This window comes from Ictidomys tridecemlineatus, chromosome 12 (genome assembly GCF_052094955.1).
Source record: "Ictidomys tridecemlineatus isolate mIctTri1 chromosome 12, mIctTri1.hap1, whole genome shotgun sequence".
Classification (NCBI taxonomy): Eukaryota; Metazoa; Chordata; class Mammalia; order Rodentia; family Sciuridae; genus Ictidomys; species Ictidomys tridecemlineatus.
This window is the reverse complement of record NC_135488.1, coordinates 99,125,125-99,146,630: the sequence shown is the minus strand read 5'-3', so window position 1 is coordinate 99,146,630 and position 21,506 is coordinate 99,125,125. Positions and strand designations below refer to the sequence as shown.

The window sequence follows — 21,506 nt, the reverse complement described above, 5'->3', positions numbered from 1 at the left end:
CCTGTGGCTCTGTAGGAGCAGGCTCTTTATATTCAACTGGCGACTGACAGGCTCCAAAAATTGATTTATATCCATGGTAACTGTCACCCAGGCGAACAGTGAGAGAAACAAGAGTCTTTTCTTTCCATTCCCCTCAAACAGAACCAGGGCCCAGAAATCACTGGGCTGCTCCCTCTCTGGCCAGCCCTGGCTGGTTTCCTTGAGGGGGATGTGCTTGTCCTCTCCCGTCCCGCTCCCTCCCAGGAAGCCCGGGCTGATGGTGTGAGCGCACTGGAGACCAGCAGGCCCCAGACGAACCTGACGGCTGGCTGCTCAGGTAACAGCCGGAAGCTGCGCTTGACAGTCACAGTCCAGAGAGGACGAAATGCACAGGCAGGCTTGTGTTGGGTGGCAGTTCAGAGAAAGGATTGATGGGGTGCACGTGGGATCCCCGTCAATCCTTCTGAGGTGAGAAGATATTCTCTCTCTTTTTCTCCTGTCATTGAAGCTGGTTTTCCATCTTCTCTGGGGTATTTCTTTCTCTGACTGCTTTTTCTTCCCCTGTTGCTTGTGATGTCTTTTTCGAGAGGGTCCCAAGAGGTACAATATTATTGAATTGAAGGATGAATTTATTATTTGGTTGTGCCCAAGTTCTGGACTAGTTGCCTTAGAAACTTTGAAACAGATTAGAGCAGAGTTTCATATTGTGTGTGCTTTAAAACTCTGGCCTTCAGAAATATTTTATAAACACCCAGGTCTTTATAGTCATGCAGATTTGGAAATTGTTTCATATGCTACCCCGTTGGAAGTATCAAAATACCTAGAGCATATTAGAGGCTCTGAGAGTTAAAACTAGAGCAATGTTATTTAAGCCCATGCTTCCCAAACTTTCTGTAGCATTAGAACCTTTTCTTTTTGCTTTCGCATTTGTCCCACAAAACCACTATTTTGGGAATAGCTGGGCTGGAGACTCTTACTGGCCCTGGAAAAGTCTGGCCAAGGGTATGGTTCCAGAGTAGTCAGAATAGAACACAAGATCCACTTGGATTCTGGGGAAATTGCCTTTCATTTCCACTATATTCCAGAATCCCTGAGCTGTCAAGGTTCTTGGTGGGGTTGAGGTCTGGGAAGTTGGAGGTTTGCTGCCAGGCTTCTTGGACATCTCTAAGGATGGACGACGCACTGTATTTTGTGAAAGTCCATCCTTAGAGCCATTTGTTAAGAAGTTGATTCTGCACACCCATTAATTAGCATTCCAGTTCCTGGAACCACGTGGCCAAACCCAATCCACTGGGGCTTGTTATCTTGCCAATGGCTGAATGGTGCCCTCGCATTCCCCTCTGAGTCTCTCTGTATGTCCTCGCTGTTGCTTGTGGGATGTGGTCTGGAGCCCCTCCCTCGCTGGCTGTCACATCCTCCTCCCTCTGGGTGGGCTGTGGTTTGCTGACACCTTTCCTCCTGTGTGTTGGGGAAGAAAGCAGATCTGAACCCTAACTTGGCATTTCCCCCTGCACCTGCCCCCAGGCTCTGGCTCAGGCAGGTCACCTCTGTCCCCACCTGCTTGCCTTCCTCCTTGGAGGGCAGCTCTAACGTGATGGGAAAGGTTTTCGAAGTCCACACCAAGGGTTTGATTGTGCTAGTCCCGGTGGAATTAGGTTCTCAGCCTCGTGATCAGGCTTCCTGGAGACCTTTCAGTCACTGCCTTCTCCTCCGCACATGTATCTGTGACAGGACACAGAGTCTCAGTGAGCAAGCTGTCTTGTCAGTTAGAAAGCTGTCAGCGTCAAGCCACAGAAAACCTCCCACGCTAGCTGGCAGGCAGCGGTGAGGCTCGATCTCCACTTGAGGCTCAAACAGCCTCTAATGTGCTTCTTGACTTGGTCTCTTGGTGGCATCAAGTTGCTGGGCTCAGGATCTTTCAAGTCCCTGGGACACTGCTCCAGGGAAGAGAAGCCGGCCCTGTCATGTGGAACTGCTTTTTTTCCCACATTTTTTATTGGTTCATTATGGTTGTGCTTACTGATGGGATTTGTTGTTACATATTTGTACAGGAACACAGTATAACAACCCAGTGGCCAATGTCACTCCCCAGCACTTACCCCTCTCTCCATCCCTGCCTCCCAGTCCTTGGTCCCTTTCTTCTACTCCCTTTGAATTTTAGGAGATGCATCCCACTGATGTTTTCCTTTTTCCTCTCTAGCTTCCGCATATGAGAGAAAACATACCACCCTTAACCTTCTGAGTTGGACTGATTTCCCTTAACATGATGGTCTCTAGTTCCTGCAAGTTGATAAGAAGTCAAAGAAAACAACAAGGCACAAAATGTGTCTTGAATTTAGGAACTTCCTGCAAAATGCCATACTTTCCCTGCAAATGCCATAATTACATTTTTCTTTAGGGTTGACTAAAACTCCATTGTGTATATGTGCCACATTTTCTTTATCCATTCATCCATTGATGGACACCTAGACTGGTTCCATAGTTTGGCTCTTCTGAATTGTGGTGCTATAAAAGTGGGTATGCATCTATCACTCTCTTTAAGATGACTTTAGTTCTTCAGAGTAAATAACAAGACATGGTATAACTGTTGACCCACATTTTTAAAATTCTTTCCCAGTTGTTTCTTCATTCCTAATATTTCACATTTCTTTCTTTTATCATTTCCTTTCTGTATGAAGAAATTTCTCCACCTTTTGTCTGCTGGTGACAAATTCTCTTAGAATATTTTCATTTCATCTTCATTCTTCAAGAATATTTTTGCTGGGTACAGAATTCTGAGTTGGCAGTGTTTCTTTCAATCTTTGAAAAGTGTTGTACCTGTTCCCTTGGGCCTGCTTGGTTTTTGATGGGAAGTCTGTAGACAATGGGCCATTTCTCTCTTGACACTTTTCAAGATTTTTTTCTTTTCTGAACATTGATTATGATACATCTTGATGTGAATTTCTTTGGCTTCCTCCTGTTTAGGGTTGCTCATTTTCTTGAATCTGTAGATTAGTATCTTTCACCAGACTTGGGAAGTTTTCAGCCAGAATTTCTCTGGACACCTTTTCAGTCCCATACCCTTTCTTCTATTCCTCTTGAACTACAATAATATAAATGTAAAATCTTTTATTATAATCTCTCAGGCTCCTGAAATTGTTCATTTCTTTTCAGTCTATTCTCTGTTTGTTCATCCTGAGTAATTCTATGGTTCTATCTTTGAGTTCATTGATTCTTTCCTCTTTCATAGTCATATTCATATTGATTTGTTTATTTCAGTTGCATTTATTTATTATTATTTCAGTTCTAAAATTTTCATTTGCTGTGTTTCTATTATTTTTATTTTTGCTTTTTGTTTTGTAGTACTGGGAGTTGAGCCCAGAGTTGCTCTACCATATCCTTCAGTGGTAGAAATACCTAGTACTGAGCTCCTTCTCCTTCTCCTTCTTCTTCTTCTTCTTCTTTTTTTTTTTTTTTTGGTAAGCCCATCACCAGCCTATTTATGTTTTAGTTTGAGACAGGGTCTCACTAAGTTGCTTAGGGCCTCACTAACTTGCTAAGGCTGGCTTTGAACTTGTGATCTTCCTGCCTTAGCCTCCCAAATTGCTGGGATTACAGGCGTGCACCACCATGCCTAGGTGAGCTGCCTTTGTATGTATTTATTTTTATTTTGAGACAGGATCTTGTTAAGTTGCCCAGACTAGACCCAAACTTGCAATCCTTCTGCCTCCGCTTTCTAAATAGCTGGGATTAGGGGCTGACACCACCATGCCCAGGCGTTTTCTTCTTTGTCATCTTCTATTTCTTTGGTAAGACTTTAAAAATATTTTTTCTGTATTTCTAGTATATGTTCATCATGCTCACTGAAGAATTTTTATGCTAGTTTTACCTTAAAAACCCTTGTCAGGTAATCCCAGCATCTGTGTCATATTGATGTTGTATCGTTGATTATTTTCCCACTCAAGTTAGAATTTTACTTGTTCTTGGTGTGGTGAGTGATTTTTTATTGTATCCTGAACATTTTGGGTATTGTGCTGTGAGACTCTGGATCCTCTTGTACCCTCTGTTACAGGCAGCCTTCTGTTCAGAGGGAGGACACAGATCCAGGTGGGGGTGAATATGCCATTGGGCCCCACTGCCACCATCTCAGCAAAAGCAGGTCCCCACCTCATACTGCCAAGCCCCCCTATTGGCACTAATTGGGGAGAGAGATTCTACTCCCCACTGGGATCTGCTAGGTAGAGAGTCTTTTTAAAACAATGACAGCATACATATAGGAATGTACACATATCACAAGTATGTGCAACATAATCTCGATGAATTTTTACAAACTGAAAATGTGAAAGTTTTTAAAGAATTTTCTCCTTCCTTCCTTCCTTCCTTCCTTCCTTCCTTCCTTCTTTCCTTCCTTCCTTCCTCCCTCCCTCCCTCCCTTCTTTCTTTTCTTGTTTCTTTTTGGTACCAGGGATTGAACCCAAGGCACTTAATCATGGAGCTGTATCCCTAGCCCTTCTATGTTTTCTAAAATTTTGAGACAGGGTTGCTTAGGGCCTAAATAATTTACCAAGGCTAAATTTGAACTCAAGATCCTCCTGCTTCAGCCTCTTGAGCCACTGGGATTACAGGTGTGCCCTGCTGTGCCTGGCTAGAATTTTCTCGTTTCTTTGCTTGTTCCTATGTTTCCAATTATTTTTCTCCATCAGCTTCCAGAATTATTCATTCACTTGTTAATTTCTTCTTTCCCCCTGTTCTTCATCTCTCTTCACATTCATTCTTTATTTATCCATTCATTATATGTGAGTTTTCTTCCCTCCCCCTTTCCTATCCTTCCTCCCTTCCATCCGTCCCATCCCATCCTTTTTTTTTGAGAGAGTGAGAGAGAGAGAGAGAGAGAGAGAGAGAGAGAGAGAGAGAGAGAGAGAGAGAGAGAGAGAGAATTTTTTTAATATTTATTTTTTAGTTCTCGGTGGATGTTGTGTTGGTATGTGGTGCTGAGGATCGAACCCAGGCCGCATGCATGCCAGGCGAGCGTGCTACCGCTTGAGCCACATCCCCAGCCCCCATCCCATCTTATCTTATACTTTGTTTTATCCTTTGCCATTTGTCCAACCCATCCCTTACTACCCCATCCCATCTGCCTACCTCCAATCATCCATCAGCCATTGGAGGAACAGGTACCTTCTCCTGTGGCTGTGCGGCAGCAGCTCTTCTCTGACACTTTTTTGGAGAAAGGGGGAGAAAGCAGAAGGGTCAGGTCCATGTGGGGTGAAGGAAAAGCTTCTCTTGGAAGAAGACCCTAAAGGGGAGCTGGGGCCAGGAACAACAGAACGAGAAGGCCTCAGTCCGTGGCCTGATTTCCTGCACAGCCCTCTGGGCTTCATCTTCCCTCCTCTGTGACAGGAAGGGTTCAGCTGGGTCCTCTCTGACCTGTGGCTTAGGTTGCATATATTATTTTGGAATTTCCTAGAAAATTCCCAGAGAGCAAGTCAACACAGAAGGGGAAGCCAGTTTGTGGGGGGGCCTCTCCTGTGCCCTTGGCAGCATCTGTATGGCCCTGCCCTGCTTAGGGTGCAGTCAGCGCCTCCTGTTCTCACAGGCTGGGCCCCGAGGAGGTGGGGTGCGTGAAAAAGCACAAGCCAAGTGTGGAGGACAGTCGGTCACAGGGGCAGTCTGTGGACAGTGCTGCTGGCCTTGGCTGTCCGTTTCTCCGCAGGGTGTCTGGCAGGCGGAAGTGAAGTTTCCAGCCTCGATCCCCAATATAGGGTCTTGGGCCTCAGGGGCCTGGAGGCCATTCAGTGTCTGATCCCTTCATTTCACAGATGACAGTTTGGCACCCTAGGGTAGGCAGGGGCTGGAGGCCACATAGTAAAGCTGGTGACAGTCCTGGAACCACTCCCTTGTCCCCTTGGCCCTGCCATATGCTAATCATCCTTAGTCTGGGTTCAATTGATCCCCAGGGGTTCTGAAGCAGGGGTAAGGGGAGGCACCGCCTGAGCGTGCCACTTCCCTGGGGTCCCCACATGCTCCATGTAATCTGACCTCCAGCTCTGACAGGCTGGTCCTGATTGATAATACGGTAGCACCAGCCAAGGGGGTTAGAACTTGCTCTACCCGCCATACACGGTGCCCAGACTCTGTAGGTTGGAGACGAGGCCTGGTCCTGGGAAAAGCAGTGGGTGTTGCAGGGAAAAGAAGCTCTTGGGCTAGTGCCCCCACCCCCGCAGTCAGATGTGTGTCACTCACACTTGTGCTCAGTGTCTACTGTGGTCTGACTGCGCTTGGCTTTTAGAGATAGAGACTGGAGCTCACCCCCAGGAACTCACAGTCTCCGTAGGTGGGGCTGGGAGGGGGCAGTTGTCCACCTGTGCATGCTGGGATTGGGAGGAGATGCTGAGAAACCATGGGGGTCACGCAGCACCTGGCACTGGCCACACTGGGACCTTCACCACCCCAGGGAGAGCTGTGTAGAGAGAGCTGCTGGCAGGAGCCCTGACCTCCAGGTAAGGGGTGCAGCTGGCCCCCAGGGCCCTGCTGGAAGGAAACTGGGTAATAGGAGCCTGGCTCCCTCTCCCCTCCATCCCCTGACCAAACCCAAGGGAGGGGGAAGGCAGGAGGGCCTGTTGATGTAGCTCACGGAGCTCAGCCTTGGGGCCCAGAGCAGGTGGACCAGGATGGCGGGAGTCCTCCAGCACGTGCTCCCTTTCTGGGAGTGCTCGGCATCACGGGGGCAGGTCACGCTGCTACGCCCAGGAGATGAGGCTTGGTTTTCTGGGCTGCCATGACCATGACCACTCCCTCTGAAGGCACCGGGGAGGGATGCTCTGGGCTTCTCTCTTCTTTTGGTAGCTTGGGTTGAGGCAGTTCGACTCTGTTCTCCCACAGTGTTCTTCCCGTGTGTCTGTGTCCAAGCCCCTGCTTTATGAAGGACACTGTCTTACTGACTTTGGTGCCCACCTCACTGCAATATGACCTCCTCTTAACTCATGACATCTGCAATGACCCTATTTCCAGATAAGGAGGCGAGGACTTCAGCTCCTCAGTTTGGGGGCACACAATCCAATCATAACAAGCTGTCTTGAAAGATGGGTATGAGTTCTCCAGGCAGACAGGCGGTGTGTGTGTGTGTGTGTGTGTGTGTGTGTGTGTGTGTGTGTGTGCGTGTGCATACTGAATACAGGCAGATCCAAATACACACTCGGAGCCCAAGGGCTAGCCGCATGTTCAGGTCCTGGGAACTGTGTGCTTCCAGATGGCCAAGCAGGCCCTTGTGTCTTGGTCTCCTCTTTCTCAGTCTGCCACCCTCTCTCCCTGTAAGCTTCTGCCCAAATTCCTTCAGAGCTCCTTTCAGGCCTCCTGAGTCTCTTCCCAGTTCTGCCCACTGTCCCACCAGTGAAGCTTTGTGAAGCTTGAAGCATCTCTCTTTATTCAGGAAGCGGAGGCAGAAGGATTGCAAATTTGAGGCTAGCCTTGGCCACTTAGAGAGACCCTGTTTCAAAATAAAAAATAATAATAATAAAAAAGCCTGGGATGTAACTCAGTGGTAGAGTGCCCCTAGATTCAAAACCCAGCACCCCAGGAAGAAAGAAAGAGTGAGCGGGAGGAAGGAAGGAAGGAAGGAAAGAAGGAAAGAAGGAAGGAAGAAAGGAAGGAAGAAGATATGAAAATATTTCCTTCAGGTGATAAATCACAGGGGTCTAGATGTCCAAGTCCCTTTCTGTGACATCTTCTAGAATGAGTCACCAGAAAGCATGTAGGTAGTTCCCTGTCACCTGGGGCCCTTCCCATCCTGGCCACTTCAAGTACCCCAAGTCTTTCTCAGCGCCTGCATTCATGTGTCCATCTCCTGGGCAGCCGTACTCTTCAGGCTTCTCTCATGTCACACACACAGTCCTGGTGGGAGTGTGAATATTGGTGAGTGCTTGCTGTGTCCCAGGGGTACGTTTTCCCAGAGCAGGGATGAAAAATCTGGTTGGGGAGGAGGCCGTAGGTTTTCTGCTATGCGAGTACCTCTGGGGAAGTAGTGCAGGGCCTCCTGTGAGCTAGATGAACCCACAGGCCTGTTTCAGGCTCCCGTTGAGTCAGTACCTTATTATACCCATTTTCCAGATGAGGAGACAGGCTTCGAAGGTTAAGCACCGTCCAGGGGCACATAGCTGGAGCAGCGGAGTCAGGACTGGCACTGCCCAGTGAGTGCGCGAGGCCTGGCTTCAGACCACGGCTGGCCTCTGCCTCTAGGAGCAGCAGGTAGACAGAACCAGACGGGGCCCCCGAGGCCAGTTGAGGAAAACAGAGTCTCCACTGCCCACCACCCTGCCCCCAGGCTGCCGGGCACTTCCTGGCAGTGGGGCCCAGCTCCCTCTCTCTGGTCTCAGCCACTTGAGGGAGGCAGAGCCTGGGTGAGCCACAGGGGAGATGAAGCCCAGGAGAAGTCTCTGGGCTCCGTCTCTCCCCCAGCAGGGAGCTGTGGGCTCCTTCAGAGCGTGGTTGCTATGCAGCCGTGTTTATTCAAGGCGAGCCTGGCGGAGAGCAGAAGCCACCACCAGCCGCAGACCGTGGCTGCCCAGCACCTGTCCAGACAGGAAGCTGGCCCAGGGCTGTGAGGCTGGGCCAGGGCCAGGGAAGGCCAGGCATGGGGCCTCCCAGGACCTAGGGGCAGCATTGGCTCTGAAGAGACTAAGAACCCCGGATTCCTCTGGTGGCAGGGCTTTGGCCTCTGGACAGAGGTGAGAGGCAGTGTGTCCACAGTTTTGGGCGGGAAGGAGGGAGAAATGGGAGGGCAGGTCAGGACCCTCTGAAGTCCTTGGAGGGAGGATGAGGACCTGACCTGGCACAAGACCATGTTGAGAGGAAAGGCATCATGCTGTGGTGTGGAGGCTGTGTGTCTGCTGGAGGCCCCTGCCCCTCTCTGGGCCTTCATGGATCATCTCTAAAGGAAAAGGTTGAACTTGCTGCTCTCTGAGTGCTGTGAGCCGAGGCAAGAGGGCTGCCCTGGGCTGTCCCTTTCCCTGGGTCCTGCCTGTGGAGTGCTCTGTTTGGGGTCAATCCCAAATATGTACCATGGCTTCCTGGGACTGCCAGGGACCGTGGCACAAGGAAAGATAGGGGGAGGGAGCATACTGCTCGGGCTGGGGTGCCTCAAGCACAGGCCTGGTCTGGGTTTGAATTCTGACACCAGCCTGTGACACTCTTTCTCGGTATGTGGACTTGGGCTCTTTGTCTCTCTGAGCCTCTTTCCTTTCTGGAAAGTGGGGTTCAATCGTGCCTACTGGCAGGAGGGCCGTCTCGTGGTAGCCAGGGGCAGCTGCTGACTTTGGTGCCGTTATCATCACAGGGGGAGGGCATCGTGTTCTTTTCTGGAGCAGATTTTGTTCTCCTGATAACTGCAGTGTCTGCCTGCCTCCTTCCTCTGCCAGGACAAGGCCCATGTAGGCTGAGGACCTGGACGAGCCGGTGCTTGCTTGGGAGTGCTGCGGGCAGAGGGGGATTGCACTTGCCAGGGCGTCAGTGCGGTGGCTGGGCGCAGAGGCACCTGGCCAGGAGGGATGTGAAGGGCTCTGCTCTCCCACCCTGGAGGGCCTGCAGCCTTTCTCGCCACAGGCTGGCTGGCTTCCGGCACTGGCTCGGGTTGAGCCCATAGAGCCTGGTGGCAGATTTGAACAAAGGGAAACGTAGGAGAGGATGAGGGACAGGGAGATGCCAACCCGAGCTCTGGAGAAATGTGCTTCTGAAGGCAGCCGCGTCTTTCCTGGGGCAGCAGCACTGCAGACAGCAGAAGGTACCGTCTGGTGCATGAGCAGCTTACGGAAGAGTTATGCAGTGAGCATCTGGGTGCAACCACCCAGGTCTCCTTCAGACACACAGCCGCGTTCCACGGGCTCCTCCGGGTCCTTGACATGGTCGTCTCCTCCCCCCACCGGCTGGGGGGAGTTAACACTCTTTAATTTCTCCTTGCTTTGCTCTGAAGTTCTGCTCTCTGTACCTGCATATCTGAGCCCTTGGCTTAGTTTTGCCCTCCCTGGGTCTTCATGACAGTAGAGTCGCACTCCGTAACCTGCTGCAGGCGTCCACCGGGTCTTCATCCCACAGTGTGGGCCCCTCTCAGTCACCCTCCATCCCTGGTGGACATTGGGATTGTCTCCATAGTTTGGCTGCTGTCCGTAGAGCTGCCATGAACATCCTTGTGCTTCTTCCTGGATCACGGGGGCAAGGTTGTCCTGAGGGTGGTGGCCCAGGAGCGAATGGCCAGGCACAGGGTTTGTGCATCTTGAGCTTCACAGGCCCATTTGCACCTTGCCTGCCAGCCACAGCCAGGAGTCCTTTCTTGGCACTGTCATTGACACCCGCTCTCGCTTCTCATCTCATGCCAGCATTTGCAGGGCAGGGTCGCATCTCATTGTTTGCATCTCTCGGTTTCTGGAGGTTGGGTGCCCGCCCCAGCTTTTCTTCCAATCTCTTTGGCCACCTCCTCGCTGTGCTCAGGTTTCTGACTTCCATCTTCCTCTCTTGCCCTCCTGGTGCCCTGTCCCTCTCCGCCATCCTTCTCGGAGGACCATCACCCTTGAGTGTCCTTCCGCTGTGATTGATCTTTGAGCTGCAGATGCAGGCTCCAGGGGGCAAGGCACCTGCAGGCCAGAGATTGGCAATTGGTCCACGTTTCAGAATCTCTGGTTCTTGGCTCCACAGACGAACTTACATTCTTCTTGGTCTCAGATTTTCCTTCAGTAAAACTAGGATTAAAAAAAAAAAAAAAAGTGGCCCTCGATGGCCGTCTTCTTGGCCTTCCAGAAAAAAGCCAGCCTATGCCCCGGGAAGGCGCACATGGGACCCTGGCTCTTACTCAGGGACAGTCGGCTTTCTCATGGGCCTTTGGGAACAGGACAGAGCTGGGGGCTGAAGTTTCCCGAGCTCATGGGGCACTTTGTCAAGAGCCTTCTTCTGAAGTCAGGGCTGAAACCATTTTGCTGAGACGTTGGTTGGAAAAGTGGTTTCACTTCTCCTTAGTCCTTCTGAAGTTTGAAGAGGTGAACTGCAGCGGCCTGGGCTGCTCCTGGAACAGCCGAAACGTGCGCTGAGCACTCCAGGCCCTGCCGGCCCCGCGGGACCTGTGGGGAGGCCTTGGTGGGAAGCGGAAGGAGCATTTCCTATTCGCCCCGTAGGGCTTAACAGCTGGCAGCCAGGGTGACGTCTGGAGGGTTGTGCCAGGGAGAGGCCTCTGCCCATGAAGCATGTACCCACCAAGAACTGAATCACCTGGCCCCTCCGTCTCACTCCAGAAGAGTGAGAGAGAAACCTGTGTGGGTTAAGCCGTTCAGTCTGTGGTATTTGTTATAGCAGCCCAAGGACACTAAGCCAGCATGTGACGCAGTCTCTCTGAAGCTCCAACAATCATTCATTGACAACTGAGGGACAGCTGGTAGCCAGGTCCCTCACAGTTTGAAATTGACAGACAGGAAAAGCAGGTCCAGGCCGTGGTGTTCAGGGGCTAGCATGTGTCTTGACTCACCTCTAATTTATATTTGCACCAACATGATATACAAAAGTGTGGGCAGGTTGGGAAGATTTGAATTTCGTAAATTGATGGGTAAACTATGAACCCTTCCTTTGTCCTGGGGCTGCAGCCTGCTCACACAGTTCTCTTGGTGAATTAGAAAAAAGAGCCTCTGTCCCGAGACACTTCTATTCATCAGAGGAAGGTCGTAATAAATATGAAATCTGTAGCATCTGCAGCATGAATGTTGTCCCCTTAATTATGATGCCCTTGTACAGTGCCCAACCTGGATAATCAAACATAGCAGCCTTACCTTCACTGCTTTTCAAAAAGACCTTAAATACAACTTTCACTCATAGACTTTCCCATATCTTTTAGACCAATGATACTCCTATCAGAATTCCCTGGGTAGGGGTGAGGGGGCTGTTCAAATGTTGTGGCCCTGGACATATGTGTATGAGGCCTTCTTCCTCTTCTTTCTGTTCCATCCAGTTCTCGTCCCCTCCCCTAACATAGGCACTGAGCTGCTATTACAAAAGGAAGGTCCCGTCCTTATTGTGTTGGGCATAAGAACAGTTGGGAAGGGCTGCTTTGTTCTGCCCTCTGCTGGGAGGTCATTAAGGTGTTAACTCTCTCTTACCTCTAACCTCTTGAAAAGGGATCTCTTAAGCATTTCCTGGCAAGGTGGCACTAAGTGTCCTGTCCCAGCTTGCCTCCTGTTCACCTCACAAAACTTAGGAAACGAAAGGCCATCCTGCTCCAAGAAGCAGTGCCTACATTTGCCACTCAACCTCAGCCAGGCCTCTGCTGCTTCCTGTCCTAAAGTCTTTCAAAAGACAGTCCACTGGGTGCGGTGGCACATGCCTGTAATCCCAGTGGCTGGGGAGGCTGAGACAGGAGGATTGAGAGTTCAAAGCCAGCCTCAGCAAAGGCAAAGCGCTCAGCAACTTGGTGAGACCCTCTAAATAAAATACAAAATAGGGCTGGGGATGTGACTCAGTGGTCGAATACCCCCCTGAGTTCAATCCCTGGTACCAGAGAGAGAGAGAGAGAGAGAGAGAGAGAGAGTCCCCTCTCCCTCACAGCTGAACATGGCAAAAGTTACCAAGCAAACAGTGACATGAATGGCAGTGTTATGGAGTACTTTCTGGGGGCCAGATGCAACATGAAATGCTTTTTGTATGTTTGGAACACTCTCAATAACCTTGTGAGATTGACACTATTTCCATTTTGCAGTTCAACAGAGGCTCAGAGAAGTTTAAAAATGTGCCTCAGGTCACACAGCTAGCAGGCGATGGCGTTTAATCCACCACTATTGACTCCCAGATACACGCTCCGAAATGCTGGGTGCCACCATCTCCCTGAGCTGAGACCACTGGTCCGGACTCTCCCACTTAGCCTCAATCGTCTTATCTATAAAATGAGGGCAGTAATCTCCACTTTCTTGCTGTTTCTGAAGTTCAGTGGCCTAATACTTGGAAGCATATCGTACAAGTAACGAATGGGACCAAGAAATGTTCATTTCCTTCGCTTAGTGTCTTCCCAGCAAGACAGTCTATAAAGACGCACTCCCATTTGGGATCCATTCGTTCATTCATGCTGCTAGTATGTGCCAGGCTCTGCGCTTGGCCCTCTTCCTGCTTGTCTTTGTCTTCCCGCGGCTGCTAGCTGACCCGCACCTCATATTTGCTGGGGCTCAGAGGGTTCCAGGAGAACTGGCCCCACCTTATCTCATGATGGCAAGGGAGATGGTACCTGCAGCCAGGGAGGGTGCTCCAGAGCTGGCAAAGGGGGGCATCTCACCTGTGAATGGCCTTCCTGCTGGCCCAGGAGCCAGTCACAGCTGGAGCCAGGGCCTGGTGGGTGTGGCCACCAGTCTCCTGAGTCCGGGCAGAGGTGGCTTTCAGCACCTTGGCTCTAGAAAGGAAGAATTATCAAGAAGATGGGAATCTTGGTGGAATCAGCCCTCACCCAGGCTGCCCCGAACGGAGGCACGTCAGGGACAGAATAGAATCCATCTGTTTTTTCTGAGGTCGGAACACAGCCTCCAGGATCTTTCTAGAACCTCACTGCTCTCTAGAATTCCTCCTCCACCACTGGCCGTTTGTGGCTCCCCTATGACCCTTCCCCTGGCTGTCCCCATCCCCTCTCCCCTCACTGGCAGCCACCATCTCCTGGCCCCTGAGACCTCCTCCCTGCAGCAAAGGCTAGGATCCTGCTCTGTCCCTCACGGTCCCTCCCTCCTGTAGTCACCCTTCCCCTCTGGCTCTTCCTCCTCCTCCTCCTCATATGCTAGAGTATTTCCCACTTTTAAAGAAGCAGAGAACCGCACGCCTGCAATCCCAGAGACCCTCAAGGCCGAGGCAAGAGGATCACGAGTTCAAGGCCAGCCTGAGCAACTGAGCCAGACTCCGCCTCAAAATAAAATAAAAAGGGCTGGGGATGTAACTCAGTGGTAGAGCTCTCCTGGCTTCAATTCCTGGTAGAGCAAGGGAAAAAAAAGTGCAAACAAAAGCACAACTGGTCTCATTCAGGCTCATTGCTCTCGGGCTACTGCTGTGTCCCTCTCCTGACGGTCTCCTCTAACTTCCAAAGAGTTGTCACATTCACTGTGTCAGCTTCTCCACCTTCTACCTGCTCCTACCTGCTCCATGTTGTGGCGGCTTTCTGTCCCCAGTGCACAGAGATGCTCTCACAGAACTCCTGGCAGAGTCCCTGCTGGTCACATCCAGCCAGCATCCCTGGTCCTGTCCCACCTCCATCTCTGCTGAGCTGACCCCCTAACCTCTCTCTGCTCTCCTGTCCTCCCCAGCGTCCTTGCTCTTGCCCATCTCTGCCGTTCCTGGCCCTGGTTCTCTTCTGCAGATTCCATTGCTGTGGGTCGAGGACATTTCCAAGCCCAGTCCCTCCTCTGTGGAGCCTCAGACCAGCTGCTCTCTGCATGGTTCCATCCGGGTCTCCCAGAGGGGACACAAACCACGCTGCCCAAACCAGGACTCAGTGTCTCTCCTGGCCTCCGGCACCTGCTCCATGTCCACCATCTCAGCAGGGAATGGTACCCCAGCACCCCAGACTCAGCCTAGACCTCCGGCTGTCCTCATTCAGGCAGTCTGTCATTCCTGCCGGCTTCCCTCCCAAACCTTTCTCAGGAGGATTCCACATGGAACTGCCAAGCCCCGGAATCACACTTAGCCCCTCTCTTCACCTTCCTGCCTTGTCCACCCAAGTCTGTCCATCTGCTGCTGCCCTGGGTTTTGTCAACTGCAATTTTGCTAATGCCAGTGTGTATTGATTACTTGCCGGGGCCAGAGTATTAAGTGGTTGTCTTAATTTATTAAATATTGAAATGAGATAGGAATTATCTACATTTTTGCGGTTAAAAAAACTGGGGCTCAGAGAAGTTCAGTGATGAGCCTTTCGTCACACAGGTACTGGATTGGAGCCCCATGCCTCTGTGTCCTAGTACCTGTGATATGAGCGCGTGGACCTCAGACCTTCCGTGACAGCTTGAGCCTCAGAAGTCAGAGTCCAGGAGGTCGCCCGAGGCCACCCAGGGGTCCCCCTGAGGTTTATGGCTGGACTGCATCCTCTGATGGTGGGGAAGGGTGCGTGTGTGCGGTGAGGAGGGCAGTGGCCGCCCCTTACCCTCGAGTGTGTTCTGTCCTTCCTATCCTGCCTGTATCTGGGGGCACATCTTGGTCTGACTGTTTCTTTTCTGGGTCCAGCCAGGCCAGAGGCTGGCCCAAGGGTCTCTAAGTTTCAGTCCTTAGAGTCTGTCCCAGCCTCTGCTCCCCTAGGCAGTCCTTCCAGAGTCTCACTGAGCGTCTGCAGGAAACACAGGTCAATGATGTCCTCCCTCTCTGTTCAGCTCCTTGGGCTGCAGAACAAGCTGGGACCCTGCAGAGCCTTCCAGGGCCCTCAGGCAGCCCCACCTCCCAGCCCTGAGACTCACGGGAGTGTTTGTTCCTCCACGTGTGTCCAGGCTGAGCCTTGGCCGGGGTGTCCTTCCTCATTCCCAGCCCCCACCCCACCCTGCTTCCTTCCAGGCCCAGCAGGGTGTCGCTGGTCACTGCAGCATCTCCTCCGGGTTTCCTTATCAGACAGCAGCAGGGGCTCACTGTGTGCCTGTCTCTTCAGTGGAGTGGCTCACCCAGCCTGGTTGACAGTGTGCGTCCCCTCGCCCCACCAGGTGTGACAGTCCATGTTCATTAGTCCTGCCTGATGTTGCAGCGGGTGCTGGTTTCACCTGGGGTGACGGTGCATGTTCACTCATTCTGCCTGGAGGGACAGTGACCAGCCAGCCCTTCGCCCTGCCTCACAAGGAGCACTCACCGCCCTGATGGTGTGACAGAGAGCACCATTTAGAAACAGGGCTTGTGGGTGACAGCGGGAGGAGGGCCAGGTCCTGTTGAGTTTGAGCCTCCTGCTCTAGAGACATGTCTCCTCCCTGGGACAGGCATCTGTGTCACCTGGGGCTGTCTCAGAGATGGAGGGCTGGCCTGCCACGACTGTGCGGCTGTGCGTGTGCATGTCCTCGACAGGGCCCTTCCCTTGCCCTCCTGTCTCCATCGTCTCTCAGGGACAGTGCTCTGCCCAGGCCCCTGGGGAGCAAGGTGGACACGGAGCTCTGGCTCCTGGGGCCGTGCGAGACACTGGGGCAGTGGATTTTGTCCTTGGGGCCGACACTCTTTACTGGGCCAGTCCTAGCCTTGTTTCCTCTCCTCCTGAAACCTGAGTCCCTTCTGTCACCTTACTTCATTCCTATGGTGCCAGTCACCATGGAACGTCTGTAGTCATAGCTTTAATGGAAGGAGTAGACAAAGGTCACTTATCTTGGGTCAACCTGTTCCCTGAGCTGTGAATGAGGCCAAGGGTGGCAATGCAGGGCCTCAAGGAGTGAGGACAAAATCCTGGTCACCACAGTCCACTGGCTCGTTCAGCCCTTTAGGTCTGGGACTGGCTGTTCTGACGGCGAGAGAAACACTTTAGTGCTGGTGGAGTACGGGGCAAACGGGGTCTGTGACTTGTGTCCTGGGGGCCAGGTGCTAAGGGGTCTCCATGATAAACCCAAGACTCTGTCGACCTGTGTGTGGGAATTTCTGATTCTCATTTTTAAAATTGGGGTGTGGATTGCTGAGTAGTAGATCCTGGGCCTGAGTGGTTTCCCTGGGGGAGCCCCTCACTGCTGTCCTGTAGGATGTGGTTGTCCACTTCCTCTTGGGCAGATGCTTGGGAGATCCTGCTCTCTAGACCTGTGGTGCCTGAGGGACTGAAGGTGCAGATCTGATAGGGACTCACAGGAGCTCTGCTTGGTGGGGTGGCTTGGCTGGTGTGGAGGGGCTCCGGGTGTCCCTGAGGATGTGGAGGAGCCTGGGCAGCCCGGGAGGCTGGAGGTGGGGATTCTTGTTCTGCAGGCCCAGCTCAGTAGCAGTCTGTGCTCTTGGGTAGCTCTGCATCTTCTCCTAGAGAGGGAGCTCTTGGGGGGAAACGGAGGCAGCACTAACCACCTGGACCACTGAAGGGGAGAACTAGGGCTGAGTCCTTATCGCCAAATGAATCTGAATTATAGCCCAGTGGTTTTCAATCCTGCTTGAATATCAAAATCACTTAGGAGTTAATCAAAACAAAACAAAACAAACAAAAAATGGATCCTCACAGTCTCCTTCCTAGAAAAACCACTTCTGTGAGGGGTCTGAGGTGTAGTCTAGGAATCTGCCATTTCTACCAGTTCCCAGGAGATTCTGGTCCGCAGCAATGGGGAGCGCTGCTTTCCTACCACAGTTTCATATAACGGGTTTCCTCTGGTCACAGAAATGCACAGTGGATGGGGCCTGCAATTCTCACTGCCCCCAACACCTTTAACTCCAGCTTCTTGGCTTTAATTCAGCCACAGAACATTCCCGCTGGGCCTCGCCAACCCCTTGGGTCTCCCAGCTCACTGGGCTGAAGGTCGGGGTGTTGATAACTGTGCAGTGGAATCCTCCCACCTTGCTGTGACAAGTGCTCTCACCGCCATTCGTGACTGCGTTCACCCCATGTGGCCACGTTCTAGTCTCCCTTTGGACAGAGAACCCATGCGACTTGGGGGGCTCAGCCAGGAGACTGGGCCCGGTGGAGCTGGGCCGGGGCAGCCAGGCTGAGCTGCCTCCTGTTTGGCCAGGTTGCTAGGTGCTGCTCTGCCTTCTGGGGCCTGGGTGGGGACCGTGGCAGGCTGGCTTCCAGACAGAAAGAAGGCAGGTTTCTCAGTTCCTGAGTTGGGATTTATTGCTCAACAGAAGGGAGTTGGCACAGTACCTGCCCTGTCCCCAGATAACATCTCGAGGGAACAGCTCTCTGGGTAGAGACGGGGACGTTATTGTACCACTGACCAGCTCCGGCTGTCTACCTTCCTGATCTGTCACCCTCGTTTCAGCAAAGAATTCATAAAATTGTGTGAAGTCACAGAGCCTTGCACAGGGAGGGTGACGTTAGGTGGAGGGTAAGGGCTGAGGACTGGCCCCGGAGGCTGGGAAGAGCCTTGGAGTGGCCAAGTCGCAGCCACAGGACAGCGAGACGGCAGAGGGTCAGAGGTGTGGCTTTTTCAATGAGGTGAGCATGAAGGCCCAGAACTCCATGCACATGGGGACGGACAAGCCCCAACCTGCCGCTGGCTGCTTGGGTGCGGTGAGCGCAAAGGCTCGAGGCTCCCGTGGGCTTTGGGGGCAGCTGGTGGAGTGTGAAGGGCTTTAGGAGAAAACAGAAACTGAAGGAAAAAGTGTCAGAGTTGCACCCTCCCCAGGATCCTAAAGGCATCCACGAAAGCCATGGCGGGTTGATCGGGTTTTGTTGACACTCTCCATCACGAATGCTTTCCACAGGGTCAAGTGGCCTCGGACTTGACTTGGTACTTAGGAACTCTGAGGTGTCGGAGATGAGCCCAAATGTCAGAAAAGACGTCTGGGTGTCCTGGGTCAGTGGCAGATCTGCTCGCCTCAGCAAGGCTTTGGCCCCTGTGCTGTTGCCCATTTTTACTGACTTCTCCCTGCCCTTCCCACCACAGGTCCCTGGATGTCACAGGTCAGAACCCTCTGGACCCCCGAGGCCTGCACTCACGGCCCAGGCATAGCTGCTGCCTCTGGACAGCCCCTCCACCGGGGGCATGGGCACCCGAGACGATGTCACCCCAGGTGAGAAGCTCCCAGGGAGGTGGCTACTGGCCTTTCACAGGGTGGGGGACCTTCCTCGGATCATGTCTGGGAGGTGGCTGTGCCTCTCCAGCCCTGCCCAGCTCTTCACATGCTGGCACTGGCCCTCCCAGCTCTGTCACCTGTGTGGTGGCTCCCTGGCCTGCAGGGGCTTTGAGGGTTCTGGAGATCCGGCCTGGGCTTTGCCTCCACTCTCTGAGACAGAGTGGGCTGGCTCCTCAAGGGGCCCCTGCTGTTCTGTGGTCAAGAGTGTATGGATGGGCAGGGGGCGTGGGGCCTTGGGATTGTGGACGACTTGATTCCTTAGCTGACCAGGTAGGGGAGCAAGAACTCTTTAATTCAGCCACAGAACATTCTTGCTGGGCCTCGCCAACCCCTTGAGTCTCCCAGCTCATGGGCTGAAGGCTGGGGTGTCGATAACTGCGCAGTGGAATCCTCTTAGGGTCAGAAGACAGGGGTCCAGGCCTGGCTCTGCCTTTGGGGCACCCGCTGTGCTTTAGTTTCCTCTGGGAAAAGAGGAGGTTGGTTCTGCCTCGGGTGAAATGGATGCCTGTAAAGTGCAGAGCTGGTTAGCCCCAAGGGCCAGATGACGTTTGGACAAAGGTAGAGAATCAGGGTGGCCAGAGCCCGTCATCTTGGGAGTCTGGGCATGGTGCTTGGGCAGGACACCCTGAGGCCCTGACAGATTAATCTGAAAGCAGCTGCATAGTTTAGGAATAAATCAGCACCTGACATTAGATTCTAGCGGGGAAGTGGGAGAAGATGTTGTGGTATGAAGCCCTGGTGCCTCCAGCTACTTGAACTTTGCGTGAACGGAGACGCAGAGAGGTTAGCTTGTTTCCTCTAGGCCACACAGTGACAGAAACAAGAACCTGGACTCCTGAGTCCAGTCTTGGGGCGGTGCATCTTGAGGGCAGGCAGGCTGTGTTTCCATCTGAGTGGGGGCTTCACTGAGAAGTGGGTTAGGGCATCGGAGGTGTGTTAGGGAGGGGCTGAGCTAGGAGAGTGAAAGATTGACATTTATTAGGTGCCTGCTGAATGGCAGGTACTAAGGAAGCCGCAGGGCAGGCCTGAGGGCGAGAGAGATTGGGAAGAGTGTCAGGGCAAGGCGTGCCTGAGGCTACAGGACATAGCAGGGGGAAGGCCTTTTTTGGGGGGTACTGGAATGAACTCAGAGGTGCTTAACCACTGAGCCACATCCTCAGCACCTGCTTTTCTTTGTATTATATTTATAGATGTCTCACTGAGTTGCTTAGGGCCTGGCTAAATTGCTAAGGCTGGCTTTGCCTTCTCCATCTTCCTGCCTCAGCCTCCTGGGATTATGGGCATGTGTCACCGTACCCAGCTGGGGGAAGGCTTTTTAAAAGAGGGAATGGCTTAACTGAGCTGTGCACTCATCATTTCCTGGCTCCTTCTCTGATCTCAGTCCATTGGTGCCTCCCTTTGAAAAGCCTTCCCTCTCCCTGTCCCTGGCCCCACTGTCATTGATCCTTTTCTCTTCCCCCTCAGACTTCTCCCACTCGAGGGCTGAGTCAGTCTTGCCCCCAATCCCACCCCCTGTTGTATGCCAGAGTCACTGCACAGAGCAGGGATGAGCATTAATGAGTGTCTGCAGCTGGATGAAGGATGCTGGGGGCGGGGTGCGTTCAGGAGGGAAGATGACTTCCGAGAGGAGCTGTGGCTAGATGATGGATGCTTTGCAGCTAGGGTGTTAGTCAGGGCTTTGTGGATTAGGAGGTGGTCTGAAGCAGCAGCAAGTATGATATGCACCTTGATAGAGAATGGTACTGCAGACAGTGGGTCAGCACTTTTGGATGATGGAGAAATCTGAAAAGCCATGGCCAGGGGTTTGGAGCAAGGTCAGGATGAGGAGATCAGAGTGGGAAGCAGGAGATGGTATTGGCTGAGAAGCTGGTGTGAGCAGGGTTGGTGGGGTTTGATGGAGATTGCAGGCCCCCCACCTGGCCGGTCCCCCATCTGCAGGTCAGGCTCTGGTGGGGGGGTGGGCGTGGCAACCACATGCCCTTGGTCTTTCAGGCAGAGACCCTAGGGGCAGGGTGTTCAGGTGTCTGCATTTGTGTTGGATTTGTGCCTTGCCCTGGCCTCGGAGGCCTCTAAGATACAGCTATTCTGTGATTCTGTCCCTAGCCAAGGTTTTGGCTCCAGTGGCTGTGTATTGTGGGAGTGTCCCTAGGACCAGTGCTGGGCCCCGAGGGACCCCGCCTGGAGGCATCAACTCCAATCTGCCGGTTTATGGAGAAGGTAAGATAGTAGGACCCAGCCTGGTGACTCAGCCACACCAAATGGCCTTCGAGAGCCCTGTGTGGCCTCTCCGAGAACTTTGGCAGGTGATGGGGAGCTCCCCTGGCAACAGCCCAGTCAGGGCCACAGACCCCAGTGCACAGCTGGGGCCCTAGACTGGGGAGGGGGATGAGGGTGTTGGACGCCCAGCTGTTCTCAAGCTATGTGGGTCCTTTTGGCTTCTTTTGCTTTCTTTGTTTGCTGCCTCATCTCACCTTGAACTCTTGGGCCCACGGTGATCCTCCTACCTCCGTGTCCTTAGGAGCTGGGACTACAGGAGCCTGCCACCATGTCTGGCTAAGTGGGTGTTATTAGTATTGTGGTCCCTGCTGAAAACACCCATGGTTTTTGGCAGGCACTTTTGGCTCTGTGCCTCTCTTAGGGCCTGTCTTAAGAGATCCCAAGAAGACCTGCCGAGTGTCTGAAAGATCCCCTGTCATCACTTTCCCTTGTCCCCGGGGGATCCACCAGGCCACCTCTTCACCAGGGTCTTCCCCATCACCCCTCCCCACTAAGCGCATCGTAGGGCTTGGCCTCCTGGGCCCTTTGCTTCCCTCACTACAGGACCTCTCTTG

General features: G+C 52.7%; 1 protein-coding gene across 6 annotated transcripts in view; it reads left to right on the top strand.

Moving 5' to 3' along the window:
- Positions 1–138: 138 nt before the first annotated feature.
- Togaram2 (TOG array regulator of axonemal microtubules 2) overlaps positions 139–21,506 on the top strand; it is a 58,692-nt gene continuing 37,324 nt past the window's right edge. For 3 of the 6 annotated variants that reach the window (XM_078029456.1, XM_078029460.1, XM_078029461.1), the window contains exons 1-3: positions 139–316; positions 18,486–18,612; positions 20,779–20,892. In XM_078029456.1, the coding sequence (XP_077885582.1) occupies positions 18,585–18,612; positions 20,779–20,892 (142 nt within the window). In that variant the 5' untranslated portion in view covers positions 139–316; positions 18,486–18,584. Of the gene's footprint in view, positions 317–339; positions 448–8,460; positions 8,682–18,485; positions 18,613–20,778; positions 20,893–21,506 lie in introns of those variants that run through there. The other 3 variants (XM_078029457.1, XM_078029458.1, XM_078029459.1) reach the window with 3 other exon arrangements.